The sequence below is a fragment of the Lacerta agilis genome, chromosome 1, assembly GCF_009819535.1.
Source record: "Lacerta agilis isolate rLacAgi1 chromosome 1, rLacAgi1.pri, whole genome shotgun sequence".
NCBI classification, from domain to species: Eukaryota; Metazoa; Chordata; class Lepidosauria; order Squamata; family Lacertidae; genus Lacerta; species Lacerta agilis.
Window position 1 is genome coordinate 65905176 of NC_046312.1, and position 27376 is coordinate 65932551.

Here is a 27376-nt window from a genome sequence, read left to right on the forward strand (position 1 = left end):
TGAGAGCGGTTTTGGGCTAGATAGGCTTTTGGTCTGATCCAGCAGAGCTCTTGCTGCTTATCTAAAGTGAAGTAATAAGCAGAGATAGGGAGAGTTGAAAGAAAAGAGCAGAATAAACAGAGGAAAGCAAGCTCATCCACAAAATGTCAGCACCCTGACTTTGCTGCCTATTTCTTGCATTCTTTTCTTTTTTCTTTTTACTCAGTGCTCTTGGGAATGGTGGACTCTACACTTATGTTCTAATTAGTCTTATTATTAGCTCACTCCAGCTGTTGTATTACAACACTGAATGGCAATGTACAGTTTGAAGCACATGCTGAGCTAATTAGCTGATTGAATTGAAGAGTGAACTTCTGGCCTTTACCTTCCAAACCCCAGAGACCTTTCTGTATCTTGTTCAGCTGACTGAACAACCATCACACACAGGCACTAGCCACTATCACACACTGGTGTGCCGTGAGGCTGATGCCACATCCCTCTCAGGCCCCATATGCACTATACATTGAAAGCAGTATCATTCCACTTTAAATGATCATGACTCCCCTCTCCTAGGCAAATCCTGGGAATGGTACCGGTAGTTTATTAAGGATAATAAACATTGGCAGGGGACTCCCTATTCTCTTCACAGAGCTACAATTCCCAGAGTTCCCTGGAAACAGGGATTGACTGTTAAACCACTCTGAGGATTATAGCTCTGTGAGGGGAATTGTTGTCATTGTTGTTGTTTAGTCGTGTCTGACTCTTCGTGACTCCGTGGACCAGAACATGCCAGGCACTCCTGTCTTCCACTGCTTCCTGCAGTTGGGTCAGACTCATGTTGGTAGCTTCGAGAACACTGTCCAACCATCTCGTCCTCTGTCATCCCCTTCTCCTTGTGCCCTCAATCTTTCCCAACATCAGGGTCTATTGTGAGGGGAATTGGGGTTCCCTAAACCTCATCACAAGGGACCCAGGTGGCGCTGTGGGTTAAACCGCAGAGTCTAGGGCTTGCTGATCAGAAGGTCGGCGGTTCGAATCCCTGCCATGGGGTGAGCTCCCATTGCTTGGTCCCAGCTCCTGCCCACCTAGCAGTTCGAAAGCATGTCAGAATGCAAGTAGATAAATAGGGACCGCTCCAGCGGGAAGGTAAATGGTGTTTCCGTGCGCTGCTCTGGTTCACCAGAAGCGGCTTTGTCATGCTGGCCACATGACCCGGAAGCTGTCTGCGGACAAACGCCAGCTCCCTTGGCCCATAGAGCGAGATGAGCGCCGCAACCCCAGAGTCGGACACGACTGGACCTGATGGTCAGGGGTCCCTTTACCTTTACCTTTAAACCTCATCACGCCGAAGAAACTATAGTTTGCAGGTTTCCTTGGGGGAAAGCCATGACTAGATTCCCCTCATTTTAAACTGTGATGAATGAACAAGTGAGCTCTCACTCATTTTCTGCCTGGTTCTAACAGTCCTGAATAGAAAAATGTTACTGAAGAACGCTCAAAATCTATATTTTCAAATGAAGGATCAGATCGCAAGGGAGAAAATAGAAGAAAATTCATTCAAATACTATAATCTTTGAGAACAAATCCACCCAGGTTCCACCTAGGAAATCTGGGTAGTGATGCTTTGCTCATTTATCTGGGAATAAGATCCATGAACTCAGTGGGCCTTTCTTCTGAGTGTGTGTGTGTGTGTGTGTGTGTGTATATATATATATGTGTGTGTGTGTGTGTGTGTGTGTATATATATATATATATATATATATATATATATATATATATATATATAATCACATTGTAAATGGAACACTTGTGGGCTTCTCATAGGCATCTGGTTGGCCACTGTGAGAACAGGTTGCTGGAGATGATGATGATGATAATATTTTATATATATACCCCACCTGGGTATATATAGATGGGCCTTTGGTCTGATCCAGCAGGGCTCTTCTTGCATTCTGTGTTTTTTAAAGAGTGATAACTAAAAGATTGATTGTTCAGAGTGGGGAAATGAATGCTGCTTGTTGTTCATATGTGCTTAGTCACATGCTGCTTGCTCCTTAATATTTAATTGTAATCAAATAATATATTTTAAGTAAATTCATCATGATTGTTTTTTATGCCTCATGGTATACAGCGAAATAGGTGGTTCTCAGGTGTAATCATCTGTGGTTTGAAACATAGAGTAGGTTACTGCTTCTTTTTGACTTCTCTAATGGGTGCCTCTGCTCATTGTATTAAATATATATAAATAAGGCAAACAGAATTGTGTGGCACAATCTTCCCCAATTTAGTATTGTAAAATGTTTTGGACACCAACTTCCATTAGTCCCAGCTAGGAGGAACAAATGGTCAAGGAGGATGGGACCTGTAACACAAAACATCTGGAGGCTGGGCAAGGCTGGTGTAGTAGGTAGATTGCTGGATTTTGTATGGGAAGAACTGAGTTCAAATCTTTGCTTTTTTGGCAGTCTAGTGGAAGTCATTGGCTCTGCTTAACCCTGCTTAAACACAGGAAGAGAGCCAGTGTGGTGTAGTGGTTAAGAGTGGTAGACTCGTAATCTGGTGAACCGGGTTCGCGTCTCCACTCCTCCACATGCAGCTGCCGGGTGACCTTGGGCTAGTCACACTTCTTTGAAGTCTCTCAGCCCCACTCACTTCACAGAGTGTTTGTTGTGGGGAAGGAAGGGAAAGGAGAATGTTAGCCGCTTTGAGACTTCTTTGGGTAGTGATAAAGCAGGATATCAAATCCAAACGCCTCTTCTTCTACGGATTGATAAGAAAATGAATAGTAACGCTTTTTGAACCTAAAAATTTACATAACTAAATGACTGAAAATATGAAAGGTAGGTGGAGTATGTGTACCTTCTGCACTGCAGGTCACCAATCTGGAAAACAGCTATTATTTAAGAGCAATGGGGGGGCGGGGATGATGGCTTATATGACTGTTCCACTTCTGTGCCTAGCAAACTACAAGGACCTAAAAAGAGCTACACTGGTTTAGACCAAAGCCTTATCTGGTCCAGCATCCTATGTCTCACACTGGCTAATCAAATGCCTACGGGGTGTAAGAAGGACATGAGCGTAATAGCTTGCTTCTGTTGCTGTTCTCCAAAGAATGGCATGTTGCCTGTGATGTAGGAGATAGTATATTAGCTGAATGGAGTCAGGTCATCAGAGCTGCTGACATTCACCAACAGAATTTTCAAGCAGCTATAAGAACACATATCAGAGTTCTCATGAGTGTGTTAAGAAAAATGCCTATAACCACATGTAAGATATCATAGTCCAAGACACTAAATCCAAGTAGTCTATTAGTTTCGATTGTAGCAACCTGAGGATGTGGACAAGCTACGTGAAGATGTGTGTTGTCCCCTTAACAGAGCCACCCTGCAACCAGGGTGTTAAAATAGCGATCACCCAGTGATAAATATCCTCTTTTGGGTAAAGTGCTTGAGAGGGTGATGGTGGTCCAACTTCAGACATGCTTGAAAGAAGCTGATTACTTGGATCTGTTCCAGGTTCAGGCCCAGCTATGACACTGACACCACCATGATGTCCCCAGATATTAGCATGATGACTACCATAAATAAATCCTCTATAGATGTAATATGGTAGTTGAAACATAAATAACTAAATACATAATTTTGCCCACATGAGAATCTGTTTGCTTGTTTGTTTATATAGAACATTCCTAGGCCAGCATGCAATTCTCTCCTGCAATCAGTATTTGAAGCTGCATACAAATTTTCAAGCAAAGCGGATCCACCCACATGACTACAAATAGCATTCATGCCCTGTAACTTGCTACCTCCTCTTACAGGCTTTTACCTCACAGGCAGTTCACCTCATGACACCTCGGAAGTAGCATTTATAGTTCAGCTTGAACAGTATGCGGTCTGTGCTTCTGGGGGGAGCGGCCACCACTAATTTGGCAGTAAATTATAGGGGAATTTACCAGCACTGTACTTGTGGTATAAAGAATGTTTTTCTATACGTAGCCCTGTTTGGCTGAGTTTCCATCCACTGCCTCCATAGCCTTGTACAAGCATACATACAACCTAATCCCTGGAGTTAAATGTAACAGCATCGAAAAATTGGAGGAAGTGCTGAAGAGAACAAATAGTTCATAGCTACGAGGTCAGAGGGTGTTGCTGTTCTTTCACCTATGCCTCAGTTTATCAAAGGGCTGAACAAGTTAGAGCCTTCCTATGCTTTGGGCACCTATTTAATTGCTTTACAGCAGTCAGTGTGCTGAGTAGTGTTCGAATTACAGAGAGGGACAGAGAAAGGCAGTGCCCATTAATATTGGTAGAGGACTGCTATACCATTTATTGGAAGGTCCTGTGCAAAAAGAACAAGCAACCCTGTAAAACAGGAATGGCTGAGGGGCAAGCTGCCCATCGCAGTGCAGCTGAGTTGGGTTTTTTTCTAAAACAAAAATTAAGAGCCCCTACTCCATGACAAAAATCCCTCAGAAGAGGGCCATCAATGTGCAAAAAAGAGAAAAGGATGCGAGAGAAGGGAGATACTAAACCATCCCTTAACCATGTCAGGAGATTCACATTATACAGAAAGCTGTAACTGAAGTGTTTGTGAAACAAATATTCATAGGAGTGCGGTGATCACACAGGGTCCCTGGTCGTTTAACGGACTATTGATCCCTGTGCCACCACTGTACTGCTGTCCCGCTGCCACCAACCAGGTACTCCCTGGTAAATCACTGAGTCCAGTCAGGTTTTAAAAACTGAACCAAAAAGAACAAGTTTATTTCTCACACAGTTACAAGCTTATGGTTACAAATACAGTACTTCGCTTAAGTTCTCAGAATATCCTGCCAATATCTCTTTGTTAGTTCCTATACCGGCCTATACCTTCCTATACTGTCCTATACTTTCCACCCACACAGGATTCCCAATCGAACCAACCACCTCCCAACTGAAACTCTCTCTTTCAAACAACTGACTACACTTTAATGACTGACTCAACTACTGATCTGAACTCACAGACTGGACTAACTCTCAAAACCCCTGTGCTTCAATCTTATACACAGTTGACTCCGCCCCCTGGGTTTTCATTGGACAGTCCTTTAACTCTTTTCACTCTCATCCCAGTATGACATCACTAGCATGAGAGGGCAAACGCCACAAGGAGTTTTTCCTCAAACAGAGCCCCCCTCCCAATCATTCACTGGAATCCAGTTTACTGTAGTCCAAGGATGGAGAACCGTTTTTGTTTTGTTTTCTCAAAAGCATACAGGTGGCAAGCATTTTGCATGCAGGTTCTGTTCCTGGCCCCCATGCAAATTAGCAAAGTGCACATAAGCCTGCCCCACCCTGCCCTCTTCCTGGTCCAAAAGGACCCACGTGTTGCCAGTCATGCACCAATTGGATGCAAACAAAATGGTCACCGCATGTACTGGCAGTGGGTGGAGCCAAGGCCAGTAGCGATGGCCACTAACTTGCATGTCTTTAAAAGAAACTCATGGGGGATAAGGTTATCAGTGGTTACTAGTCACAATGGATATGTTCTTCTTCCTCTGTCAGAGGTAGCATGCCTTTGAATGCCAGCTGCTGGGGAAAGAAATAACAGGTGGGGAGAGTGCTGTTTTGCTCAAGTTCTGCTTATGGGTCTCCCACAGGCAACTAATCCAGCAGGCTTTTTATGTTGTTGTTGTTCTTATGGGTGGAGCCAGTACACCCACTTTTGTATCATTCTCTCAATGTGTCACCCCATCTCACTCTCTGTTATCCCATCTTTATCTCTATAACACTCTCCTCCAAAAAAACCACAACTATTTTGTCTTTTATGGAATATTAATTGTACTATTAATTGTACTGGACTGCAAGAAGATCAAACCTATCCATTCTCAAAGAAATCAGCCCTGAGTACTCACTAGAAGGACAGATCCTGAAGTTGAGGCTCCAGTACTTTGGCCACCTCATGAGAAGAGAAGAATCCCTAGAAAAGACCCTGATGTTGGGAAAGATGGAGGGCACAAGGAGAAGGGGACGACAGAGGATGAGATGGTTGGACAGTGTTCTTGAAGCTACTAACATGAGTTTGGCCAAACTGCGAGAGGCAGTGAAGGATAGGCGTGCCTGGCGTACTCTGGTCCATGGGGTCACGAAGAGTCGGACACGACTGAACGACTGAACAACAACAACAACAATTGTACTATTGTAGCAGTGGTTTCAGTCTGTAACTTTTATCTTATTGAACTCTGCTTTGGTAGCTTTTGGCTGTGAAGCACTTTATAAAAAGACTGCATATAAACAAACACAGAGATTGGTTACAGAAGGTTTCACCTACCCCTTCTATTGCTTTGTTTCAGCTCTGTCCATTTCCATTTCCCCCCTCCTGTTCCCATTCTCTCCCTTCCAGGCTAATGGCCTGCATAAGTTCAGAGCAGCATAGACCTGATGTCTTTTGGTGCACATAAGGGAGGGTCAGACTTGTCAAATAATAAAGTTTGGCCATGACACTTGAAGTTGGCGTCATTTTTTGTAATACTGTATAGGCTATGCACCTAAAGAAGTTTGGTTAGAGCTGTGCAAGTTTAGACAGTGGGCAGCATGTCCATGCAAATAAGTCAAAATAGTGTTTGACTTTGACCTGTAAAACCCCTTGGCTTTTAACTGCTTTTGTTTTTGCTAGTTTTTGTGTACTGTGTTAGTTTCGTGTAAGGCACCTTGCGTATTTTTGTAGAAAGGTGGGTTATAAATTCAGCAACAACAATAACAGTGTCACCCAATGATGCAGCAGCACTCGGGAGTTCTTGGGAGGGTACGCAGAAAAAAGAGACTGTAAATTATTTCTGAAGCAGCGCATAATAACAAGCAACAATCATGCAATTAGAGCCATATAGTTAGCAATCAGAAGCACTCGAACAAGCGGTGAACAGGGCCGGGACTTTAATTCATTGCCAGATTGGGGAATTATTGAATACATGCAGCCAAGGAGGAAGGGACCCGGCGGTTTATAGGCGCCAGGGGGATTTCCCTGGCTTCGTCCCAGCAGCAGATCAATGAGATTCTAAGATGAGGAGCCGCGTTAAGAGCTGCCCGAGCAATAATCGCCTTATTTGCTTCGAAATACCTTATTGACCCCCTTAGTCACGGTGGGCGCCGCAGGTGGTGGCAATAAACAGGAGCCAAATAAAAACAGCGAGGCGCAGCAGGTTCTCTAAGAAGCAGAGGAATAGAAACGAATAGAATTAACCTTTTCCTCTCACATTCGGAAAGGGCGGTAAAACTTCAGCAGGCCCGGTGGGTGGTGGGTGGGTTGCAGGAGCCTCCTAGCTTAATCTGCGCTGCAGGTTGGCTCCCCTGGCCGGGAGTTTCCACCGCGCAAACGCCCTCGCGCTAACCGCGCGCGTCTAACAACACACAGAGCTAGCAAGTGAACGGCTGAGAGGAAGGCATGCAATACAGCAGGTGGGCCTCTGACGAAGCCTCGCCCCTCCCGCTTCCCCATTGGTCGGGCGATCGGTGCCGCCAGCGCGCTCGGGGCGGCGCCTGTCGTTCATTGGAGAGGACGCCTGCCGGTCTGCGGGCCGTACACACCGACTCGCCCGCTCGCGGCTTCCAAGGGCTGGCTTTGGAGCGGTGGCTGCGAGGCTGTGGGAAGCAGCGCCGACGAGGAGAACAAAGTTTTCGCAACACTTGGGCACCTGACTCCGCACCTTTCCACGCGCCTGGCGTCCGGAGCGAAGCTGCTCAGCCTGGAAGAGGACGGGTTTGCTCTTGGTGCGGCTCTTGAGGGGTGGGAAAGCAAAAAAAGTTTTAGGCTCTCTTTTTATTTTATTATTTTAAGCCTGCGGGATCCTCGAGGCGCCAACTCTCCCCCCAGCTCTGCTTCGGGGTAGGCAAGGGATGTTCCTCGTCCGGGGAGCAGCCCCCGTTTCGCATGGGAACTCACTGACTTGAGCGGCGTGCCCCGCGCTCCCCAGTCTTCGGAGAAAGTGAAGGAAGGCTGTTAATAATATACACACCGACTATTTCTTTATAGCGTGCTGTGGGTTTGTGTGTTTCTCCCTCGCCGCCCCGTTTGGTAACCGGACCACAGGGTTTCCTTGGAGCTATATGGAGGGATCTCAGCATGGTTTGCACCAGGAAAACCAAAACTTTGGTGTCCACCTGCGTGATCCTGAGTGGAATGACTAACATCATCTGCTTGCTCTACGTGGGCTGGGTGACCAACTACATTGCCACGGTCTATGTGAAAGTGCAGGAGCCGATCTCGGAGAAAAAGTTAGAGGAAGACAAAGGGGACACTTTAAGGATTATAGAAAGGCTGGACCATTTGGAGAATGTCATCAAGCAGCACATACAAGGTACTTCGTCTCTTTCTCCAATTTTCTTGGTCTAAATCGTGTCTGCAGGTTGCACTAATGCTTTTTTTTCTTTAACCGTGTGCGTGTGTGTAGTGGTTCCCCCCAGGTCAAATGCCTTTTGCCATGGGGCGGGATGGAGGAGGGCGATTTTTGGGGGGGGGGCAGAGAGAAGAGAGATCCATTCAGCGGGAAGAATCGGGGGCTTTGTGCAGCAGGCTGACTCTTCCTGGCCAGGCGAAAGTTCCTTCGTGGCTGCCGCCGCCTCTTGCGGGCTAGCTGCTTGGCGAGCCCTCCGGCCCGGCTGCAGCAGGAAGAAGAGGAGCGCGGGATCTCTCGCAGCCGCCGGTTGCGGAGCTCGCACGCTGTTGGCTCGGCTAAGGGACGCCCTGTTGGGTTGATCTTTATTTATTCTCTCTCTACGCCCCCCCCCCCCCCGCACCACCTCGACTGAAAGAAGCTTTTGGGTGAGCGAGCGGCAGGGGGCTCCTGGAGGCTGTTTGGTGCTGGCTCGATTCCCCCCCCCCCGCCCCCTTTTCCCTCCGCCGACCGCGAAGAAGTTAAATGTAGCCGATGCCCTCCCGGAGCCTCCACCGATGGCCGTGCCAACCCAGAGCTTTGCAGAAGCCAGCAGTTTCGGGCATTCGCACGTCGCCGATAAGATGGTGAGCCTTGCTCGGCCAGGACTGAGCTCCGGGGACGCGGGGTGGCTGGCAGGCTGCGGGGTGTCGATCCTATTCAGCAGCGCACCAGGAGCGGAATCTAGGCGCCGAGCTGGGTGGGTGCTGTGTGTGTCCCCGTTGCTGCAAGAAACCTGCTAGGAGATGGTCGTTCAAGCGACGCTGGGTGGGAAGAGTTGGGAGAGCTTGCTCCATGGAGATATCGGTGCCCCCCCTTTCGATCCGTTGAGCTGCTTTCCCTGGGGGGTTGTATTAGAGCTGTTTCTCATTCTCTCTTCGCCCCTCCTCCCCATCTTCTGTCCTCCAATTCCTGGCCTAGTATGATTAACTACTTTTGCATATGCATATAATATCTGGGGTTTGGGGTCTTTTTTGCGTCTTGTTTATTAGAATGTGCTGATGCTCTGGTATGGAAGGGCCATTTAGGAGTCTGGTCCTGGTTGTAATGGTGTAACCGGTGGCATGCTAATTTGATATCTGCCAGGCTGGCTGTATCTTCCTAAGTAAAGGATGGAGGGTTTGCAGCAGGCAGGTTACCAAAAACGACTTCATTGCCAAGATTCTGCTTTTGGCCTTCCTTGTTTCTCTCCCATCCCTGCCTCAATGGTTGTTGGCATCTCCAATGCACTCAGTGTGTAATGTACGCTTTGCATTTTTGACTGGGTGGGAAATGTCATCCCAACTGGTTTAGGAGCTGGTAGCTAAGGAAGAGTTAAACTGTTTATCTCTTACCCCCATTTCCCCTTGCATTTTTTTTTCTGGAGGGGGGCGCCCTTGACATGTTTTAACAGATTTCACTGTGTTTTTCACTTTGGGTTTTAGATTGTGAGATAAAAATAACACACTACATGTAGTTATTTGATCTGCGTACCTGTGGGATAGCATCCATTATAAGCTCTAGGATTGTAATGTACTAGAATAAGAGGTTTGCTATTGAAATAGCAAATGTCTTGTAACACCATCAAGTACTAACCTACTTTTCCAGGGGTGTGTAGGATTCAGTTCTTTTGTCTCCACCTGAACCTAATAAAAGAATTATGCTTCTTTTACAGCTGGCAAACAGACTTCCTTTCTCCTGGATCTGCTTTGCCCTTTTTTTCTAGAATGCTAGAGCTGTTACTTGGTGAAAATATGTGAAATACATTGCAGAGTATGCTTGGGACCTAGGTTTTTGTATGTAAATGGTGGTGTTACAAGGTCTCTTTGCAGCTTGCTTCCTGGATTTGGTTTGTTATGCACTGTTTATAAAGGCAAATTGTTACAATGCACATTTCTTCCTCCACCTTTCTATTGGAAAAACCAGGGCCAAATGCTAAAACAGTTTCCTTTCAGGATACAATGTGGGTCTGCCAGTGCCAAACTTTCTTGGTGCTGTCTTTGGGATCCTAGAACTTGGTTTTGTTTTTATCAAGGAGGAATATCGTCTTGTTATAGCAGCAGAAGGCAGAGTGTTGTTTTTTAAAGTAATAAAAACATAAGGTGCTCCAGTTCACATGAGGTCTCTGGAGTCATCACTCCACTAGGCTTCTTTCCAATACTTTGTCTGACACACTGTCCTAAATAGTTGGCAGTGGCATAGTCAAACTCCAAAGTCATGGTTTGTGATATTCTGCTGGTGTGAAAAGGTGGACACAAGAAGGGGTTCCATGGTAGAATGTGCTATGAAACACAATACTTTCTACCAAGGTTGCCCCAAGATATTTAGCCACCTGAGGCAAACCACAAAATGTAACCCCCCCACAATCCAGAAAAGAATGTCTGAGTAAGATCTACATCGGGAACAAGGGTGGGAGGAGACCAATAGGGCTTCCTATTCCCCAAGAGGCCGCTTGGCAAATACCGTAGGTGGTATGGGGGAGGGATGCCAAGGAGTTGTCAGATCCAGCCTCTAAGGTGTGTGCCACAGCTGTCACTGGGCACCATGGAAGCAACAGCGGGTGAAGCATTCCTTGGAGGCTGGATCTGATGTCTTTGTGGATCCTTGCTTTCTACATGTAAACTCTTGGCAGCTACTTGGATAACATGGTGGGAACAAGGTGTGCTGGGGATCTTAGAAGTGCTATGAGTCTGGGACTAGATGTTCTTCTGAATAATACATAAGGCTATTCTTTATCAGGATAATGCTGGACATAAGCAAATGTAGGATAGTACAATCATTCTTTTATTAGAATTTGATCCGTAGTAAGTATGCAGATAATTGTTGTTTTAGAATATATACCGGTAGTTGTTGTGTTGAACTTGACCTGAGATTCTGAATCTGATTTCACTGGTGAATGGACAAGCATGAGTAGCAATCCTAAAATGAAGCAGTTGTGGGTCATTTTACAGATAAATTAATATATTAATCCATACAATTTAGATCAGTGTTTTTCAACCTTTTTTGGGCAAAGGCACACTTGTTTCATGAAAAAAATCACGAGGCACACCACCATTAGAAAATGTTAAAAAAAATTAACTGTGTGCCTATATTGAATATATATAAAGTAATTTTTCAGTTTTCCCCACGGCACACCAGGCAACATCTCGCAGCACACTAGTGTGCCGCGGAACAGTGGTTGAAAAACACTGATTTAGATCACAGCAACTGGTTGCTCCTTTGGCTTCTTTCCATTTCCAAATACGTCTCTGTAGGAGGGAGTTGTGAAATTTGTTCCAAGAAAAGAACTGGCCACTTGAATTTGAAGTGGGGACCCAGGTGGCGCTGTGGGTTAAACCACAGAGCCTAGGGCTTGCTGACTAGAAGGTCGGCGGTTCAAATCCCTGCCACGGGGTGAGCTCCCGTTGCTCGGTCCCAGCTCCTGCCCACCTAGCAGTTCGAAAGCACGTCAAAGTGCAAGTAGATAAATAGGTACCGCTCCAGCGGGAAGGTAAACGGTGTTTCCGTGCGCTGCTCTGGTTTGCCAGAAGCGGCTTAGTCATGCTGGCCACATGACCCGGAAGCTGTCTGCGGACAAACGCCGGCTCCCTCGGCCTATAAAGCGAGATGAGTGCCGCAACCCCAGAGTCGGACACGACTGGACCTGATGGTCAGGGGTCCCTTTACCTTTACCTTTACCTTAATTAAATAAAGAGATCTGATGTGGTGTGGTGAAGTGGGTGAACTCTGATGCAGAAAGGGGCTAGTTTGGATCTCAAACATGAACTTAAAAGAAGTGGCCACAAGCCACTTGTGCTAGCTTTGCAGCATGATCCTGTGCATATCTACTAGGAAGTAAGGCCCATGGAATTCATTGGGCCATACTCCCAAATAAGTGTGTATAGGATTGCAGCATCACCATCTGCATATGGGGATAATGATGCCAGTCTACTTTATAGAGTTGGGCCAGTGTTATCTCCATAGAATTTGAAGATAAGGAGGATGAAGCTTGAAAGGTTGTGATTTGTCTATGGCTATTTACCGGTAGTAAGTTTATGGCTGAGGTGAGATTTAAACCATTGACACTGCCTACTTACTGTACATGGTTAATGAATGGGTTACTGAGCTGATACATGTCACTCTTAACACTCTCTGAAGTGCTAGGTTAAAAACTAATAATTTTTTATCTGTTCACAAAAAGTGAAAGTCTTATATTAGTTCCTCTGTAGGATATTGGAGAAATTCTGTAAATAAATACTGGGGGAGAGGGGGGTTATCAAGGCCTTTCATTGGACCTTAGTAGACTCTCTAATGTAGTGGCGTTCAAAGTGAAATAATGCACAAAGATGGCTATATAAATCTACTGTGTTCTGCCAAACACAAAGATTTCTTTGAGTAAATGGCAGGAAAATGTATCTGGCAGACGCTCCCAAGGAAACAAAATGGGAACACAGTATTGGTTTGGCATGAAATTGCATCTGCCAGACCTTTGAATGGCTACACATAAAAGCTAAAGAGAGAATGTAGCAACATTTTCAAGGTAATTTAAAGGAGGCTGTCAGGTACCTATATTTTGACCCCAAACAGAAATTCAACAGTTCCAACAACTGGAAGAGGTCTGAAAACCAACCCAAAGTGGGATCCCACTATAATTTAAACTTTAATCATAATTTTGTGGGCTAAGAAAGGACAGCTGCTTTATTGAATTCTGGAATCAATCAGTGTGTATGTGTAGGTAAGAGGAAACAATGTTTCATGCCTCCAGGATAAAATGTTGTTTGATACAGTGCATGGAATAATGTAATGAAATAGAAATCATTATTGGCAACAAATTTAGGACAAACAGTAGTTCCTAGCAAATAATGCTTTCTAAAAAGTTATTCGATAAAGTTATGGAAGGTCGAAAGCTATACTCGAAAGTATATAAGCTCTTCTGCATTTCTGACAAAGGCATCTGTTTCTGTGTGAATACATGAGCTCCTTGAAATGGTTACTTACACTATCCTTTGTACACATGATGATATGAAAATAGGAGTTGCTTTGAAAGGCTCCTTGTGGCATTCTCAGACCCCATATGACACGTTCGGTACAGGAAAGCTTTGATGCCTCTAACTTATCACCAACCATATGAAGACTTGAGGACCACAGTAACTATGAAGGTGTTCGACCATGCCTTGACTTAAGAAGATGAGGTATGAATGTGCCTTCTAGCCACATACAGAGAATTCCTTCATGTGAAATGGCAAACTAAGCAGGATGACTTTCATCAACTATAGTTCCCATTTTGTCTGAACTTGGAAACTATAGTTAACGGCATCGGAGCAAGCTAGGATACAATTGCATCAACTCACTATTTTTTATGATTTTCATATTAATTAGCAGTGAATAGCTGAATAGTATTTCTTCTTTGGGAGCTACACTAAGTAAACTGGGGGAAAACCCCCTCTGATCACTGTAAGAAGCAGTGATTTCCATTTTTCTTAGAGCCTACAAACAAACAAGCAGTTTTGCTTTCTGATAGTGTTTACCTGCCTACCTCCACCACTTTTTCCTTTGTTTCCCATATATAATATTTTGGTTCTCAGAACCGGGAGCTTCTCTATTATTACTACCTATTAAAGTGTCAGGCATACTGACGGTGCTATATAAATAATAGTTGATTATGATGATGAAGATAAATTGATCAGTTTTCCAAATACAAATTCCATGATGGATGGCACTGCTGTGCTGCAAATAGCTGAATTCTCATGCATTAACTTTAAATGGCTTAGGTAATGGACCTTTTAATAAGTGATTTTTTTTTTGGGGGGGGGAGAGAAGTACTATTCCATGTGTTTCACAAATTGTCCCACTGTGTTTTATTTTCTGCTTTCATTTATGTAGTACAGACATTCCCAAACTAGGCCCTCCAGATGTTTTGGAACTACAATTCCCATCATCCCTGGCCACTGGTCCTGTTAGCTAGGGATGATGGGAGTTGTAGTCCCAAAACATCTGGAGGGCTGAGTTTGGGGGTGCCGGATGTAGTATAATCTTGTACAGTTGAAAGGTTTCCACAGTAAATCCACAATCTCAGATGAAGAGATTCATCATGATTGGTTATTCTTATGCCACTTTCTCATAGTTAAAATCATGCTCAAGGCAGTTTACAACATGCAAAAATTTACATAATTGCAAATATATAACAAAAGTAGTCATAAGTAGTAAATAAAAGCATGACAAAACATACATAACAAAATCAATTATCCCACATGTCATACATAATACAATTGAAAAAAATACTTTTGCTGTTATGGATATTAATTTTTGTAACATCTCCAAAGTTAAATCTTGCCCCCTAAAAAAGCCCCTAAGCAATACCCTATCCCAAGAGTCTGTAGGCATCCTGAGAAGTAGGTCTTGAAGGACCTGCAGCAAAGATCATTTTTAGCCTCTTTGTCAGCCTTGGCTTTTGTAGCTGGAGTCAGCAAATCAAATAGTTAGGGCGACACCCTCTCAAGCTTGGTGGAAAGAGACTTGCAAGGCAGGGAGCAGGTCTTGCAGCTTTCAGTCATGGAGTTGACTTACAAGCACTGTAAAGACGTAACATATCCAAACATTCTAAATTGACCCGCTCCCCTCTGTACTTCTGACAAGTTCTAGAAAAACAGAATTTTGAGGTGAAATAAAAAGATATCATGCTGACTGGAGGCACGATTCTAGCAGAAATTAGCAGTTTAAAAGCCTCAGTTATTTTGGAAGGGGGGAGAAGCACACATACACATTTCAGTGTGAGAAATGTGTTTTAAATGCTCACTTTTGCTTTCACTTATGACATTTAAACTTTATCTACTTTTAAAATATGGCGTTAAGCTACAGCATAGTGAAGTCTTGTTAAGTACATTTACGTACTAAAAATTCTTCAGCTGCAATTCAGGCAGCATATACTGTATGTCAGAGCTGCAACAGCAAGCTGCTACATGTTCATGTGTTGTGCTTTGGGCCAGTTTGTTTCATATTTTAACAATGTGGTTTTAAAAAATTAATTATTGTTGGATCTTAGAAACACTGTACTTTAAAACACTATAAAGATGTTCAGTATCCCTTGCAAAACTTAAGTTTTTCCATCTTGGATTCATGAGGAGCAATGTTTTCCCCAAACAAACCCTTTCCCACCTCTTTATTCCTGAGTTTACTTGCATGTCCGTGTTCAAAATGACTGAGAATTCTTCAAAAATAGACTACAGTGGAATTTGAAACTGGTCTTGCTAGAATCTGGCAAGTTTTTTTAAACTTATTAAGCAACAATTATTAAGTACTTAAAATTTTGCTGCCAAATGCTCATTCCATCTGATGTGAACGGAATGGTTTATTACTCCAGAAAAAAACTTAAGTTGGGGAAGCTCCCTCCATTTGTCTCTGTGACCTTTCAGATTTGAATCTCTAGCAGGGTAGGTGTTGATATGTTCTCAAATCTTCTCTAGTAACCCCCCTGCACTTTACTATTTCCTATGCTCCAAACATTGCTATTGCTTAGTCTAAGAAAAAATACAACTGTTGCAGTGCAGCAAAATGACTGTTCCTTTCTAGTGTTCAGATCAGACAGTCTTTGGAAAGAGGTAAATCTTCAAAATCAGAAACATTTTCTTTCTGTCTGTGTCTCTCATTGGAAAATTCCTGGTACATTTATATCCTGGTACATTCCTGATGGAAATAAAGCAACAGCACATTTACAGAAGGATCAGTGGTGGAACAGATTATTTTGGTGTGCAGAACATCCACTGTTCAATCCCTGACATCTGGAGCTAGAGCTGGGAAAGCCTTCTGTCTGAAACCTAGAGAACTGCCTCAATTTAGGTGCATTTAGCTGTGTGGACAATGCTAGATGAGCCAGTGGTCTTCTCTGGTATAAGGCAACTTTTTGTGGTTCCACTGAAGTGACAAGCTAGGCTGATTGGTAGGGATCACTTTCAATATATTTCTATGCAGCATAGTATTTTGAGATGTGCAGAAATGTGCTTCCACTTTCATTAAGCTTGGCCCAAATGACATATCTTTTCTCATGCCACGAGGAACATGCCACTAATGGTAGATGCCACTTCTGTGGAGTTTGAAGATTGCTCCAGAAAGTTGTATTTGTTGTCTGTTTATTACATCTGTACATCACCCATATAACTGACCACAAAAGGAGAGGCATCAATGTAAGGAAGCCAACCCAAGGGCCCAGGAAGTTGTTCAGCAGGCATGAACAAATATGTTTTGGGGTGTGTGGGATCTGGGAATAATTTGATCAAACACAGCAGCAGAATCAAATGTTCTTGCAAGCAGGACAGTTATAGAAAAGTAGTTTAAGTCAATTACAAAATCAGAGCTAATGAGAGCCATTAAAAGGAGTGTTCATGAATGGACCAAGTCCACTTATGGCACACAGGTGTTTGTTTGACAGTCTGCCTTCTCCATATATATATAAAAATGTAATGTGATGCATTTTATTCATTTGTAGAAGAGAGTTCATCCAGGATAATTCTGAAAATCTAAAAATTCCAGCAGGCTGGTTGAAGAAAGCCGAATAAGGATTCTACCCCACCTCCCAGTCTAAATTAATGACAAATGACACTTTATATTGGGGAGACGCCTTTCAACAGATGGCCTTAGATTTGCTATCCCTGCTGGAACAGACAACACCACCTGCCTGTACTGAGTGAAGAACCAATAACTGCCTATGTTTGTTATCCCTGCTGCTGGCTGGCAGATAACATCACCTACTAAAGCAGAGGGAGGCGCTGAGTGCGTACTTCTGTGCTGTGTTTCTCATCTCTGCTGCTTACACACAGAGCATCAATTGCCAGCAGCAGCAGGAGGGTCCCAAGACTGTTCCCATTTTACCATCCCAGCTATGGTCATTTGACTCCATAAACCAAGTAGCAGAAGGGCAGCCCAGTTCTGATTTTTTTATATATATATTGATTTATTGTAAAGCGCTTTATGAAACTTAAAATTGTTTTATGCATCTTGAGTAATGGAAATGTGGAAAAGCAATCAAAGTAATTAATAGAACAATCACATTAATATGTTTCATTTGCATTGACACTTTAGAGATGTTCTGGCAAGCCGCCAAACTACCCAGGACACTTTGAAATCAGCCTTGGAGTATTGAAAGGATACATGTGCTGCTTGACTTAAACAAAACCCCAAGTAGTGAGAAATCAAAGGTGGTAAGAAAATGTTTGCAGTCATCTCTTTTGTCCACTTTCACTGCATACCACACTTCTAAGAACAATTTAACAAGAGGCTTTGAGTCTTTAGTCTAGAGTAGTGAATCACCTAAACACATTCTTTGAAGCTTTTCATCCAATTCATCAAGTCATAGCTTGCCACAGACTTGATAAACAGTCTGGTAATCCCAGCATAACATAATGCTTTTTTGACTGTTGCAGTGTCCTTGGGGCTTTATCTACACGAGAGAGTAACACACCTGGAAAATTCAGGTTATAACACCCAGTTGCTAAAGATGATTTGGTCAAAAATAAGTGGGTTAACAAAAGCACAGGCAGTGCAACTTTTGAAAACTGCTTGCTTTTCTAATTTTATATTCAGGAAATTATACAGTTGTTCTACTCAAAGAATGCAAAAGCAAGATAGCTTTGTGCAGAGTAATTTACCTTTAATCAATAAGGTTGGCAACTAGCTAGGGGTGGGGTGGGGGACTGTTAGCCTGGCCTGCTTCTGTGCCTCTAACTGCAGTCTGATGCACAGAAATCAGCAGGCAAAGCTTTTTGTAGCGCTAAGCAACACATTATCACCTGCTAATGCTGCAGATCAAATCGCTCTTAAGCAGACTGCTGGGGAGGCTGGCCAAAAGATGGAAATGCAGCTCTGTAACCAGTGTGTTTGTTCCTTCTGAAGATTAAGGCTATTTCCCAGCCAGGGCATGCTTTCATGTGGGACATGGGAGGGATTTTTTTTTTTACTGCCTAAGAGCTGCATTTCATCATGGGTGTTGCCACCTACAGGCTGCATGCCTATGGTGGGTGGGGCAACAGACATGATTCTTGCCTTTGTACAGTAGGCTGCAGGACTCTACAGGTACGACTCAAGGCAAGCGAGAGGCATTAGCAGTGGCGGAGTAAGGCTCCGCGGTACCCGGGGCGGCAAAGGAAACGCCCCGGGGGCGGGACGTCGTGACATCACATTGTGACGTCATGACGCTCCGCCCCCAGGGCGTTTCCGGGGGTGCCGGCGCCGCTTTGCAGCCCTCTTTTAAGCCGAAGAGCTCGCTTTTAAGCTCTCCGGCTCAAAAGGAGGCTGTGGAAGCGGCGATCCGATGACAGAGTGCGCCTGCGCGCGCAGGCGCACTCCGTCGTCGGGCCGTGCGCTGCCGCTCCCAGGGTGACGGAGGGAGCGGCAGCGCGTGGGAATGGTGGGAGGGGCTGCCTCTTGTCCCCCCCACGTGCCGCCATTCGCTCCGTTGCCCCAGGAGCAGCAGCACCGCACACACTGTGCGCTGCTGCTCCCGGGGGGACGGAGCCAGCGGCAGCGCGTGGGGCTGACAAGCGCCGGCCCCTCCTGCCACTCCCCACGCTGCCGGTCACCCCGGGAGCAGCAGCGCTGCACGGACGGGGTGCTCCCTCGGCCGTGCGCTGTTGCTCCTGGGGTGACGGAGGGAGCGGCAGCGCTTGGGAATGGCGGGAGGGGCTGCCGCTTGTCACCCCCATGCGCCGCCGCTCGCTCCGGTCGCCCCAGGAGCAACAGCGCACGGCCGAGGGAGCACCCCATCCGTGCAGCGCTGCTGCTCCCGGGGTGACCGGCGTTGCCTGGGGAGTGGCGGGAGGGGCGCCGCTTGTCGCCCCCACCCGCCGCTTGTGGCCCCTGTCGCCCGGGGGCGTACCGCCCCCAGCGCCCCCCTAGCGACGCCCCTGGGCATTAGTACAGTTCAAGAGCATATTGCAGCCAGGAAAAAGAGCCAGAAGGTGTGGAATGTGGTTGGAACCTAGGGAGAGGCCCAAGAGCTCAGTAGAGAGGACTGTGGGACTCTGGTTCCCCACCCTTTATGCTGAATGATAAAGGAGGGTCCTCAGGCATGTGGACTTGACTTGTATTCAGGTGAATGTGACTAGATGCCCACTATAGACTTGCCCTGTGCAACACAGGAAAGATCAGGGACTAGTGGGGAGGGAGATTGCAATGTGTGTGAGGGAAATTGGGGGAAGGGTGCTTGCATGTTCACCCCTTTTCCTATACATACTTTGAGTATTTGCATGTTGTGGTAGACACATGGACATCATGCTCACCAGCTTGCAGGAAGCCTTGTGAATTTGTGGTTTTACATAACATTTTCAGCTCTACAGTGGTAGTGGTGACACCTAAAAGGCATGGATAGTGCTCCATTGAACTGGAGTGTTCTCCATAATAGACTACTCACAAGAATTCTGTATGGTGTGTAAGGTTTCATGGCAGAGATGAAGGGAGAGACTCCTCAACACACAAGTCAATGTGGGAGGGAGTCCCTTGAGTCCACAAGCCACATTTTACAATAGATCCCCCCTATATGAGAGCTGGACCATAAAGAAGGCTGATCACCGAAGAATTGATGCTTTTGAATTATGGTGCTGGAGGAGACTCTTGAGAGTCCCATGGACTGCAAGAAGATCATACCTATCCATTCTGAAGGAAATCAGCCCTGAGTGCTCACTGGAAGGACTGATCCTGAAGCTGAGGCTCCAATACTTTGACCAGCTCATGAGAAGAGAAGACTTCCTGGAAAAGACCCTGATGCTGGGAAAGGTTGAAGGCACAAGGAGAAGACGACAGAAGATGAGATGGTTGGACGATGTTCTTGAGGCTACCAACATGAGTCTGACCAAACTGCGGGAGGCAGTGAAAGACAGGCGTGCCTGGCGTGCTCTAGTCCATGGAGTCACGAAGAGTCGGACATGACTGAACAACTGAACAACAACATATGATCTACAATAGTTGTCTAGTCATGTTTGCATGTAAAAGTAAGCTAGATTTTATAGTTTATTGTGGCTTGTCAGGAATAAGCAGCTTGTTTTGATAGTTTATTGTCTTTACACCAGAGCCATTTCCCCCTCCCATAATTTAAGAAATAGGTTAGAGTTTGGGGATGCGGTTGTTAAACAAATCGACTAATAAAGAACAAAACATTTCCCCTGCTAACTACAATGCTTGAGAAATAGCACACAAAGCTAATGCAGTCATTATGTGTCAAACAATCTTCCCTGCCATTTGCAATAACTATAAATCAATATGTGCTTGTCTGCTTGACAATACCTGGAAAATATCTTTGATATTTAGGGGGGAAATGAGTATAATTCCAGATCATTTTTCTTCATTGTATTGATTACAGCTTTCCTGCTTTGCCTGGAGTCATCAAATAGCAAACTATCTGCTACAGCAGATTAGCACATTTCTGGCAATTATTTATTTTAAAAAAAATGGAAAATTCTTATCTAAATATACTTCAGAGAGAAATAAATTGTTTTGAGCAAAGATGATTGAAGGAAAATAAAACTTCTGATGCTGCAAATAGTTGAACTGTAGAGGAAAAAAATGTGGTCAAGAACATTGGATCAAGGGCTGTTTTCAGGACTGATCAAAATTCTAATATGTGCTGGAGCAGCCTTTATCATATACTAGGCCTAGTTCAAGGGATGTGGGTGGCGCTGTGGGTTAAACCACTGTGCCGCTTGGGCTTCCTGATCAAAATGTTGGCGGTTCGAATCCCTGCGATGGGGTGAGCTCCCATTGCTCCGTCCCAGCTCCTGCCCACCTAGCAGTTTGAAAGCACATCAAAGTGCAAGTAGATAAATAGGTACTGCTCTGGCAGGAAGGTAAACAGCATTTCTGTGCACTGCTCTGGTTTTGCCAGAAGTGGCTTAGTCATGACCCGGGAAAACTGTCTGCGGAAGCGGACAAACACCGGCTCCCTCGGCATTTAAAGCGAGATGAGCGCTGCAACTCCAGAGTCATTCGCGACTGGACTTATTTGTCAGGGGTCCCTTTACCTTTACCTTTAGGCCTAGTTCAAAGGCCACTGAATGGCTTGTTACTTGCTGTATTGGAACAGAAATAAAGGCCTTTGCACCTAGTATTTTGCCACTTGGTGGAAAGGACCTGTGTGCATGTATTTCTGTGCACATGCAGTGGTGCTGCATGCAGATCTGACTTTTTGACAAAGATAAGTAAATACCACTGGTAGAGTACCGGTACTTTCAGTGTTGAAAAGGAGGTGTGATAGAGGCATTGTTATTTTGGCGTGGCACTTTGTCTCTACTTTTTCTCTGTGACAGGCCTTGTAGATATTGTCACACGCAACCCTGTCAAGTGGTAGCAAGGGTGCAGGCACTCACTGGGGTCGTGTTTCCATTGGGAATTCAGACATGGCAGAGGCAGTGTTTTAAGATACGTTTTATTTTATATATACACCCAGAGTCTTCCATGGAGAAGGAGATAGTTCCACAGCATTCTATCTCAAGCAGGGCTTGTTCTCCGCAGCAGCACAGTCCAAGGCATCCAGCACACCATTCCTGTGCTTCTCTCCCAGCCTCCCAATATGGTTCTGCCCTTCTTTCCTACTTTCTTTTTTCTTCCCAGAAAACCCTGCCAAAACCCAAATCTCCTTCCTGTCACCTCATACCCTCCCCATCACCTTGATAACCTCTGTTTTTACACAGCCCTGGGGGATTCCTCTTGAGGTGATAACAACTGCCTATTGTTTCATAATGACCTACATTCAACCAGCCCAGCCATGGTAGTTTGCATAGGAGAACTGTACACCCAGGAGAACTGTACTTTCTCTTCTAAATACCAGTACTGCTTGTTTAATAATTTCTACAATTCACATCTAGTACCTCAAATTCATAACAGTATTTTTAGTGCTTTAAAAGTCTGTAAAGCCTAATTGATCAGTAGATCAAAACAGAGGACTACATACAACATGCTGCCAGCTGCCTTTGTCCCAGTGGATTGGATCCAGAGATCTGCCCATGGAAAGGGGTGAACAGAAGCTAACCCTCTCCCTGGCAGCTCCTCAAGGCCCCTTGCTTTCCCAAGGGTCAAGGGACTGCTGAGTAAGGTGGGCTGTGGTGACAGGGGAGATAGCAGTTTCCCCATCAGTCCTTCATAACACAACCCAGTCCCAGCCAACTTGGTAAGGTTCCTCAGTCCTAGGGGAAGCATCCCCCCCCCCAGCTAAAGCAGGCCCAGAGGTGGTCTTCATCTGTCTGTCTCCTATTGATCTTGTGAGACCTTGTTGAAAGCCAGATCATTGGCTAAAGTGATTGATAATTTCTTTCATGGACAGATATGTCAAATGTTACTTGAACTATTTATATTGACAGGAACTTCAAAAGAATTACAAATGTTTGTAAGAATTCTGAGGACTGAGACAGCAGAGTAGGTGAACCTTTGAACATTGATGAGTATATATTATACATTCCATATTACCTGTGCATCTGCCTCTGCTAGATAACATTAAGCCTTAGAACTTGTGTGAAGCTCTGTAGTTGCCTCAGGGGGAATAGAGCAGCTTCAGTCACGTGACAGCTGCATGTTGCCTGTGGCAGTTGCACCTTGATTTAGTGGATGCAAGGCTAAGGTGTCACCAGAGCCTCAGTAGCAAAACAGGCTGCCCACCTTCAGAAGGACTTCCAGAGTTTATTCAGATTTTGAAATCCTCTGTTTCATTCTTGTTATAAGTGACTTTATTTTCAATGGAGGAAGAAGAGGAGGAGTTTGGATTTGATATCCCGCTTTATCACTACCCGAAGGAGTCTCAAAGCGGCTAACATTTTCCTTTCCCTTCCTCCCCCACAACAAACACTCTGTGAGGTGAGTGGGGCTGAGAGACTTCAAAGAAGTGTGACTAGCCCAAGGTCACCCAGCAGCTGCATGTGGAGGAGCGGAGATGCGAACCCGGTCCACCTGATTACGAGTCTACCGCTCTTAACCACTACACCACACTGAAAAAAGGTGTCCCTAGTTGCTCCCCTATTCAAAAAAGGATGGGGAATTATGTCTGCCAGCTCCAGCTCCAGCCTCCCCATACACTATCCCACACCATTCCCAAAAGTCTCATAACCCCCCAGGAACAAATGTTTGGGGGACACAGCGGGTTGCAGAAAAAGTGGGAAGTGGGAACCCAATTCTGTGGAAGATTATTTAAGTCCAAGGCAGATTTACCGGTATGTTTATCCGTCATAGCATCTATGTTTTCCTATAGCTGTAATAATAATAATAATAATAATAATAATAATAATAATAATAATAATAATAATTTATTTCTACCCCGCCCATCTGGCTGGGTTTTCCCAGCCACTCTGTATTAAGTGTGTGGGGGGAACCACTTTTAAAAGAACTGCAGGGTTGCTGTTATTGGAGTGAACTACAGTGGTACCTCAGGTTACAGACTCCGCTAACCCAGAAATAGTACCTCAGGTTAAGAACTTTGCTTCAGGATGAGAACAGAATTTGTGCGGCGGCGGCATGGCGGCAGCGGGAGGCCCCATTAGCTAAAATGGTATCTCAGCTTAAGAACAGTTTCAGGTTAAAAACGGACCTCCAGAACGAATTAAGTTCTTAACCCGAGGTACCACTATACTGGGGTGAATCAGTGGCAAGAGAAATGGTTATGTGCCTTCCTCCCACCTTTCTAAGGAACCACCCTGCCCACTACCTGAGAGCAATTGCTTAGAGTTTCATATATACCATAGGTTCACTTAGCCTGAATTAGAAACCAGGCTTTTAGAGTTGCAGCTTCAGCTCCCTGGAATCTGCTGCCAGCCGAAATCAGACTGTTACCCAGAAGGATGATGTTTAGGCAGCCACTGAACACGTTTTTGTTTAGGAAGGCGTTCCCTGTGGTGCAACCATTCATTTATGGCAGATCAATTTTATATTTGATGAAATGCTTTTTGTTTTTTTCTCCAGGATTTGCATGGATGGTTCTATTGTGTTCGTTGAATTGAAGCAATCTGTACATTAACAGTAACCTCCCCAACACACACCCAGTTTTGACATTAGCATCTAATTTTGCCCACATAGATATCTACCTTCAATTTTCATTCTAACAATAATAAAGTAACTGTGTAGTTATAGTTACTAAATAGAACCAAGACATTTTGTTTGGCTTTGCATTAGTTAAATCTGGAGGGCAGCAGCTGGAACGGTTACACATATACATGCTTCCCCCCACCCCCATTTGGTGTGATATCCAAGTACAAGTAAATAGCATGCAGATCCACAGTGAGGGTTAACTAAAATATAACTATTTTTCCAAACAGATAATCACACAGATGCTCTAAATGGGCACATGGTAACAATGGATATTGGATGATAGCCAAGAAAATAAGTTTGGGAGGCTGGGAGAAAACTAATGGGGACAGGGAGGGCTTATAAATTTTATTTCTGCAGTTTTTCCTCAAGTCAAATTACCCTTCAAGCTGCTTTCCCCCACGATAGTTTACAGTATATATCATTTGTAAACTCATACTTATCCAAACCTGTATTTTACAATTATGGACATTACACTAAGAACCAAAAAAGTAAGATAGCCAGATCAAACCTCACAAGCTGACTTTCCTACTATATAATGGAAGGAGAAAAAGCTGATTGTGGATAATGCTCAGAAATCAGATGAATCTGTGTAGATAATTCTAAATTTGTACAGTGGGTGGGGTGTACCACAGTACCCTGTAGAAATGGTCCGGGTTTGTATTCTTTTTCCAAGTACCCTGTTGCCTTCGTTTCTACTTCGTTTCCTATCCCCATGTATTTTCTTCTGTAAATGCATTTTGCCCTCTTCCTTGTAAAAAAAAATTATAATTCAAATCTTCTGGCAACATACAAAAGTTGGAAATAGAATACATTCTTTTTAATAAACCATTAAGCAAAACTGGTAGTAATTTTAAGAGTTTTGAGACCAGCAAAGTTGAAACATGGTTGATGCGATTCCCTTTCTCTTCCATTTTGGGTGGGATTGGGGTTTTGTTTTTGTTCTGCTTTTGGAAATAACGTGCTCCAGTGAATCTTTCTGGTTGGCTGATAATTTAGCAAGATCAGGGAATTTTGCAAAATCCAGGTGTCTGGGCTTTAGCACAAAAAATAAAAAAAAAGCATCTGTTCTCCTCAAATGGAAGAATGGCAAATTACAAATTGAAAATCACTCTTAATAAATGTTTGGAGGTGGGATATTTAATATAGAATCATACAAGCTTGTCAAAAATGTGACAACTTGCTTGGAAGGCACTTGTTTTGCTAGTATAATAGGCATAATGCTGCCAAAACGTTGGGTCTGATTGGTTACTGACTCATTTGTTCAAGCTCTCACCATAATCTTCACAGAATTGCTCTTCTCAGTTATAGCTCTTTGCCTGGATCATGGTCATTTTAGATTAAACCCACCCCCCACTGTTTCATTGGAAGGATGTCTGCCTTGTTTGTTGCCTAAACATTAATGTTGGGCAGAGGTTCACACTACAAAGTATTTACTGTTGGCTTGCAAATAACATTAGTATCATGCTTAGGGGTTGGTTCTCTATTATATTTTCTTTCATATTACATATTTTGGATGCACTCACTTTTAAAATGCACGTGGAAGCATTAAAAGTGAGGCTGATCTGGTGTAAAATATTGTGGTTCATGTGTCTCACTGTTGTTTCGCTACTGCCTTCAAATTTATCACGTTTTTGTCAAAAAAGCTGTTGCATTCCTAGGCTGACAGCTAGCTGCTTTAAAAAAAAGCTCTCTGTCAAGTTCAATCTCAACACCGTCTGCTCAAACTGGTGGTCCTGCTGTTCTTGTAAAAATGGAAAGCCTGCTGCCTTTGCATCATCTATTCATCTGTTGTTTGGGGCAATCCACTGAATAACTGAAGGGTACCAAAAGTCCCTAAAGGCTTTCAAAGTTACTTTCCTCCTTGGCAAAATTGTTTCTCCTATAAATCGGTGTACGTCAGAATAGGAAAGTCTTTGTGATTCACTTTAATTCGTACTCTTCTAGATGTTTAGGTGTTGTTAGGTTATGAACACTGCCACACCCTTTTGTGCCTATAGGATCTGTGGAGCACTATTTTTGAGGTTCAGGATTGTTAGTGATATTTGTGAGCCTTAGATGGCTTTTTGCAGGCTTTTGCAAGATAGGAAGATCAGTAAAGGCCCATTGGTAGGAGGGAAGGCAGACCTGTGCTTCCTCCTTGATCATTTCCTTGTAATATGTAAAGTAGCCTATAGGAAAGAGAGAGAGAGAGAGAGAGAGAGAGAGAGAGAGTGTATGCCAGGCCTGCAGAAAGATAATGTACAACAATGCAGCAGAGATTACATCTAATTTTACTATTCAGTCAAGGTGAATTTATGCTACTGGCATCCTTTTATTTTCACTTCCTAATAACTTCTATTAGAGGATGAAAGCAGAGAGCAAAGAAGACATAACATGAATTTTAATCTGTGCAATTGACTGTATTGTTTAAAGAATCCTCTGACTTTTCAACGAGTAACGAGTATTAGAATACTTAATACTGTACCTAGTGTTAAAATACTGCAGAAGAAAGATTTGGTTGTCTTGTAAGACCATAATGGGCTCTTGAGCTCTTGAGCGGTGGATTCAGGAACACGAAGAGGCAAAACACCATGCAGGGTTCAGCAGGATTTATTTTGAGTTACATATGTAAAGCAAAAGGCACAATCCAAAAGTTGGACTGAGCACTGAGAGACTGGCGCGTACTCATTATAAAGGCAATACAGAAACCGAAAATAGAAACCGAAAATTGGCTCAAGGTTCACATGTTCCTTAGGAGTACAACCTCCCAAAGCCTCCCCAACTCGCTCTCCCCAGTCTGGGAATGTCCTGGCAAGCCTTGAATATACTTGGCAGACTTCCCAGAAATATAGCAACATCACCTAGCTTGTGAGCACACAGATCCGCTATTGTATGCATGTGTGTGTGCCTAATCAGCAAGAAAGCATAACTTCAATTAACCGGCAATAATACTTGTTGCATTAGATAGGAAATACAAAAGCATAAATCAATAATACCCTTGCA

The 27376-nt window shown here is 44.2% G+C and overlaps 1 protein-coding gene across 1 annotated transcript in view; it reads left to right on the forward strand.

Annotated features, from left to right (window-relative positions):
* The first annotated feature begins 7574 nt into the window (after positions 1–7574).
* GALNT18 (polypeptide N-acetylgalactosaminyltransferase 18) overlaps positions 7575–27376 on the forward strand; it is a 258779-nt gene continuing 238977 nt past the window's right edge. Inside the window, exon 1 of the mRNA XM_033152496.1 lies at positions 7575–8308. Coding sequence (XP_033008387.1) covers positions 8074–8308 — 235 coding nt within the window. The 5' untranslated portion in view covers positions 7575–8073. The remainder of the gene's footprint in view (positions 8309–27376) is intronic.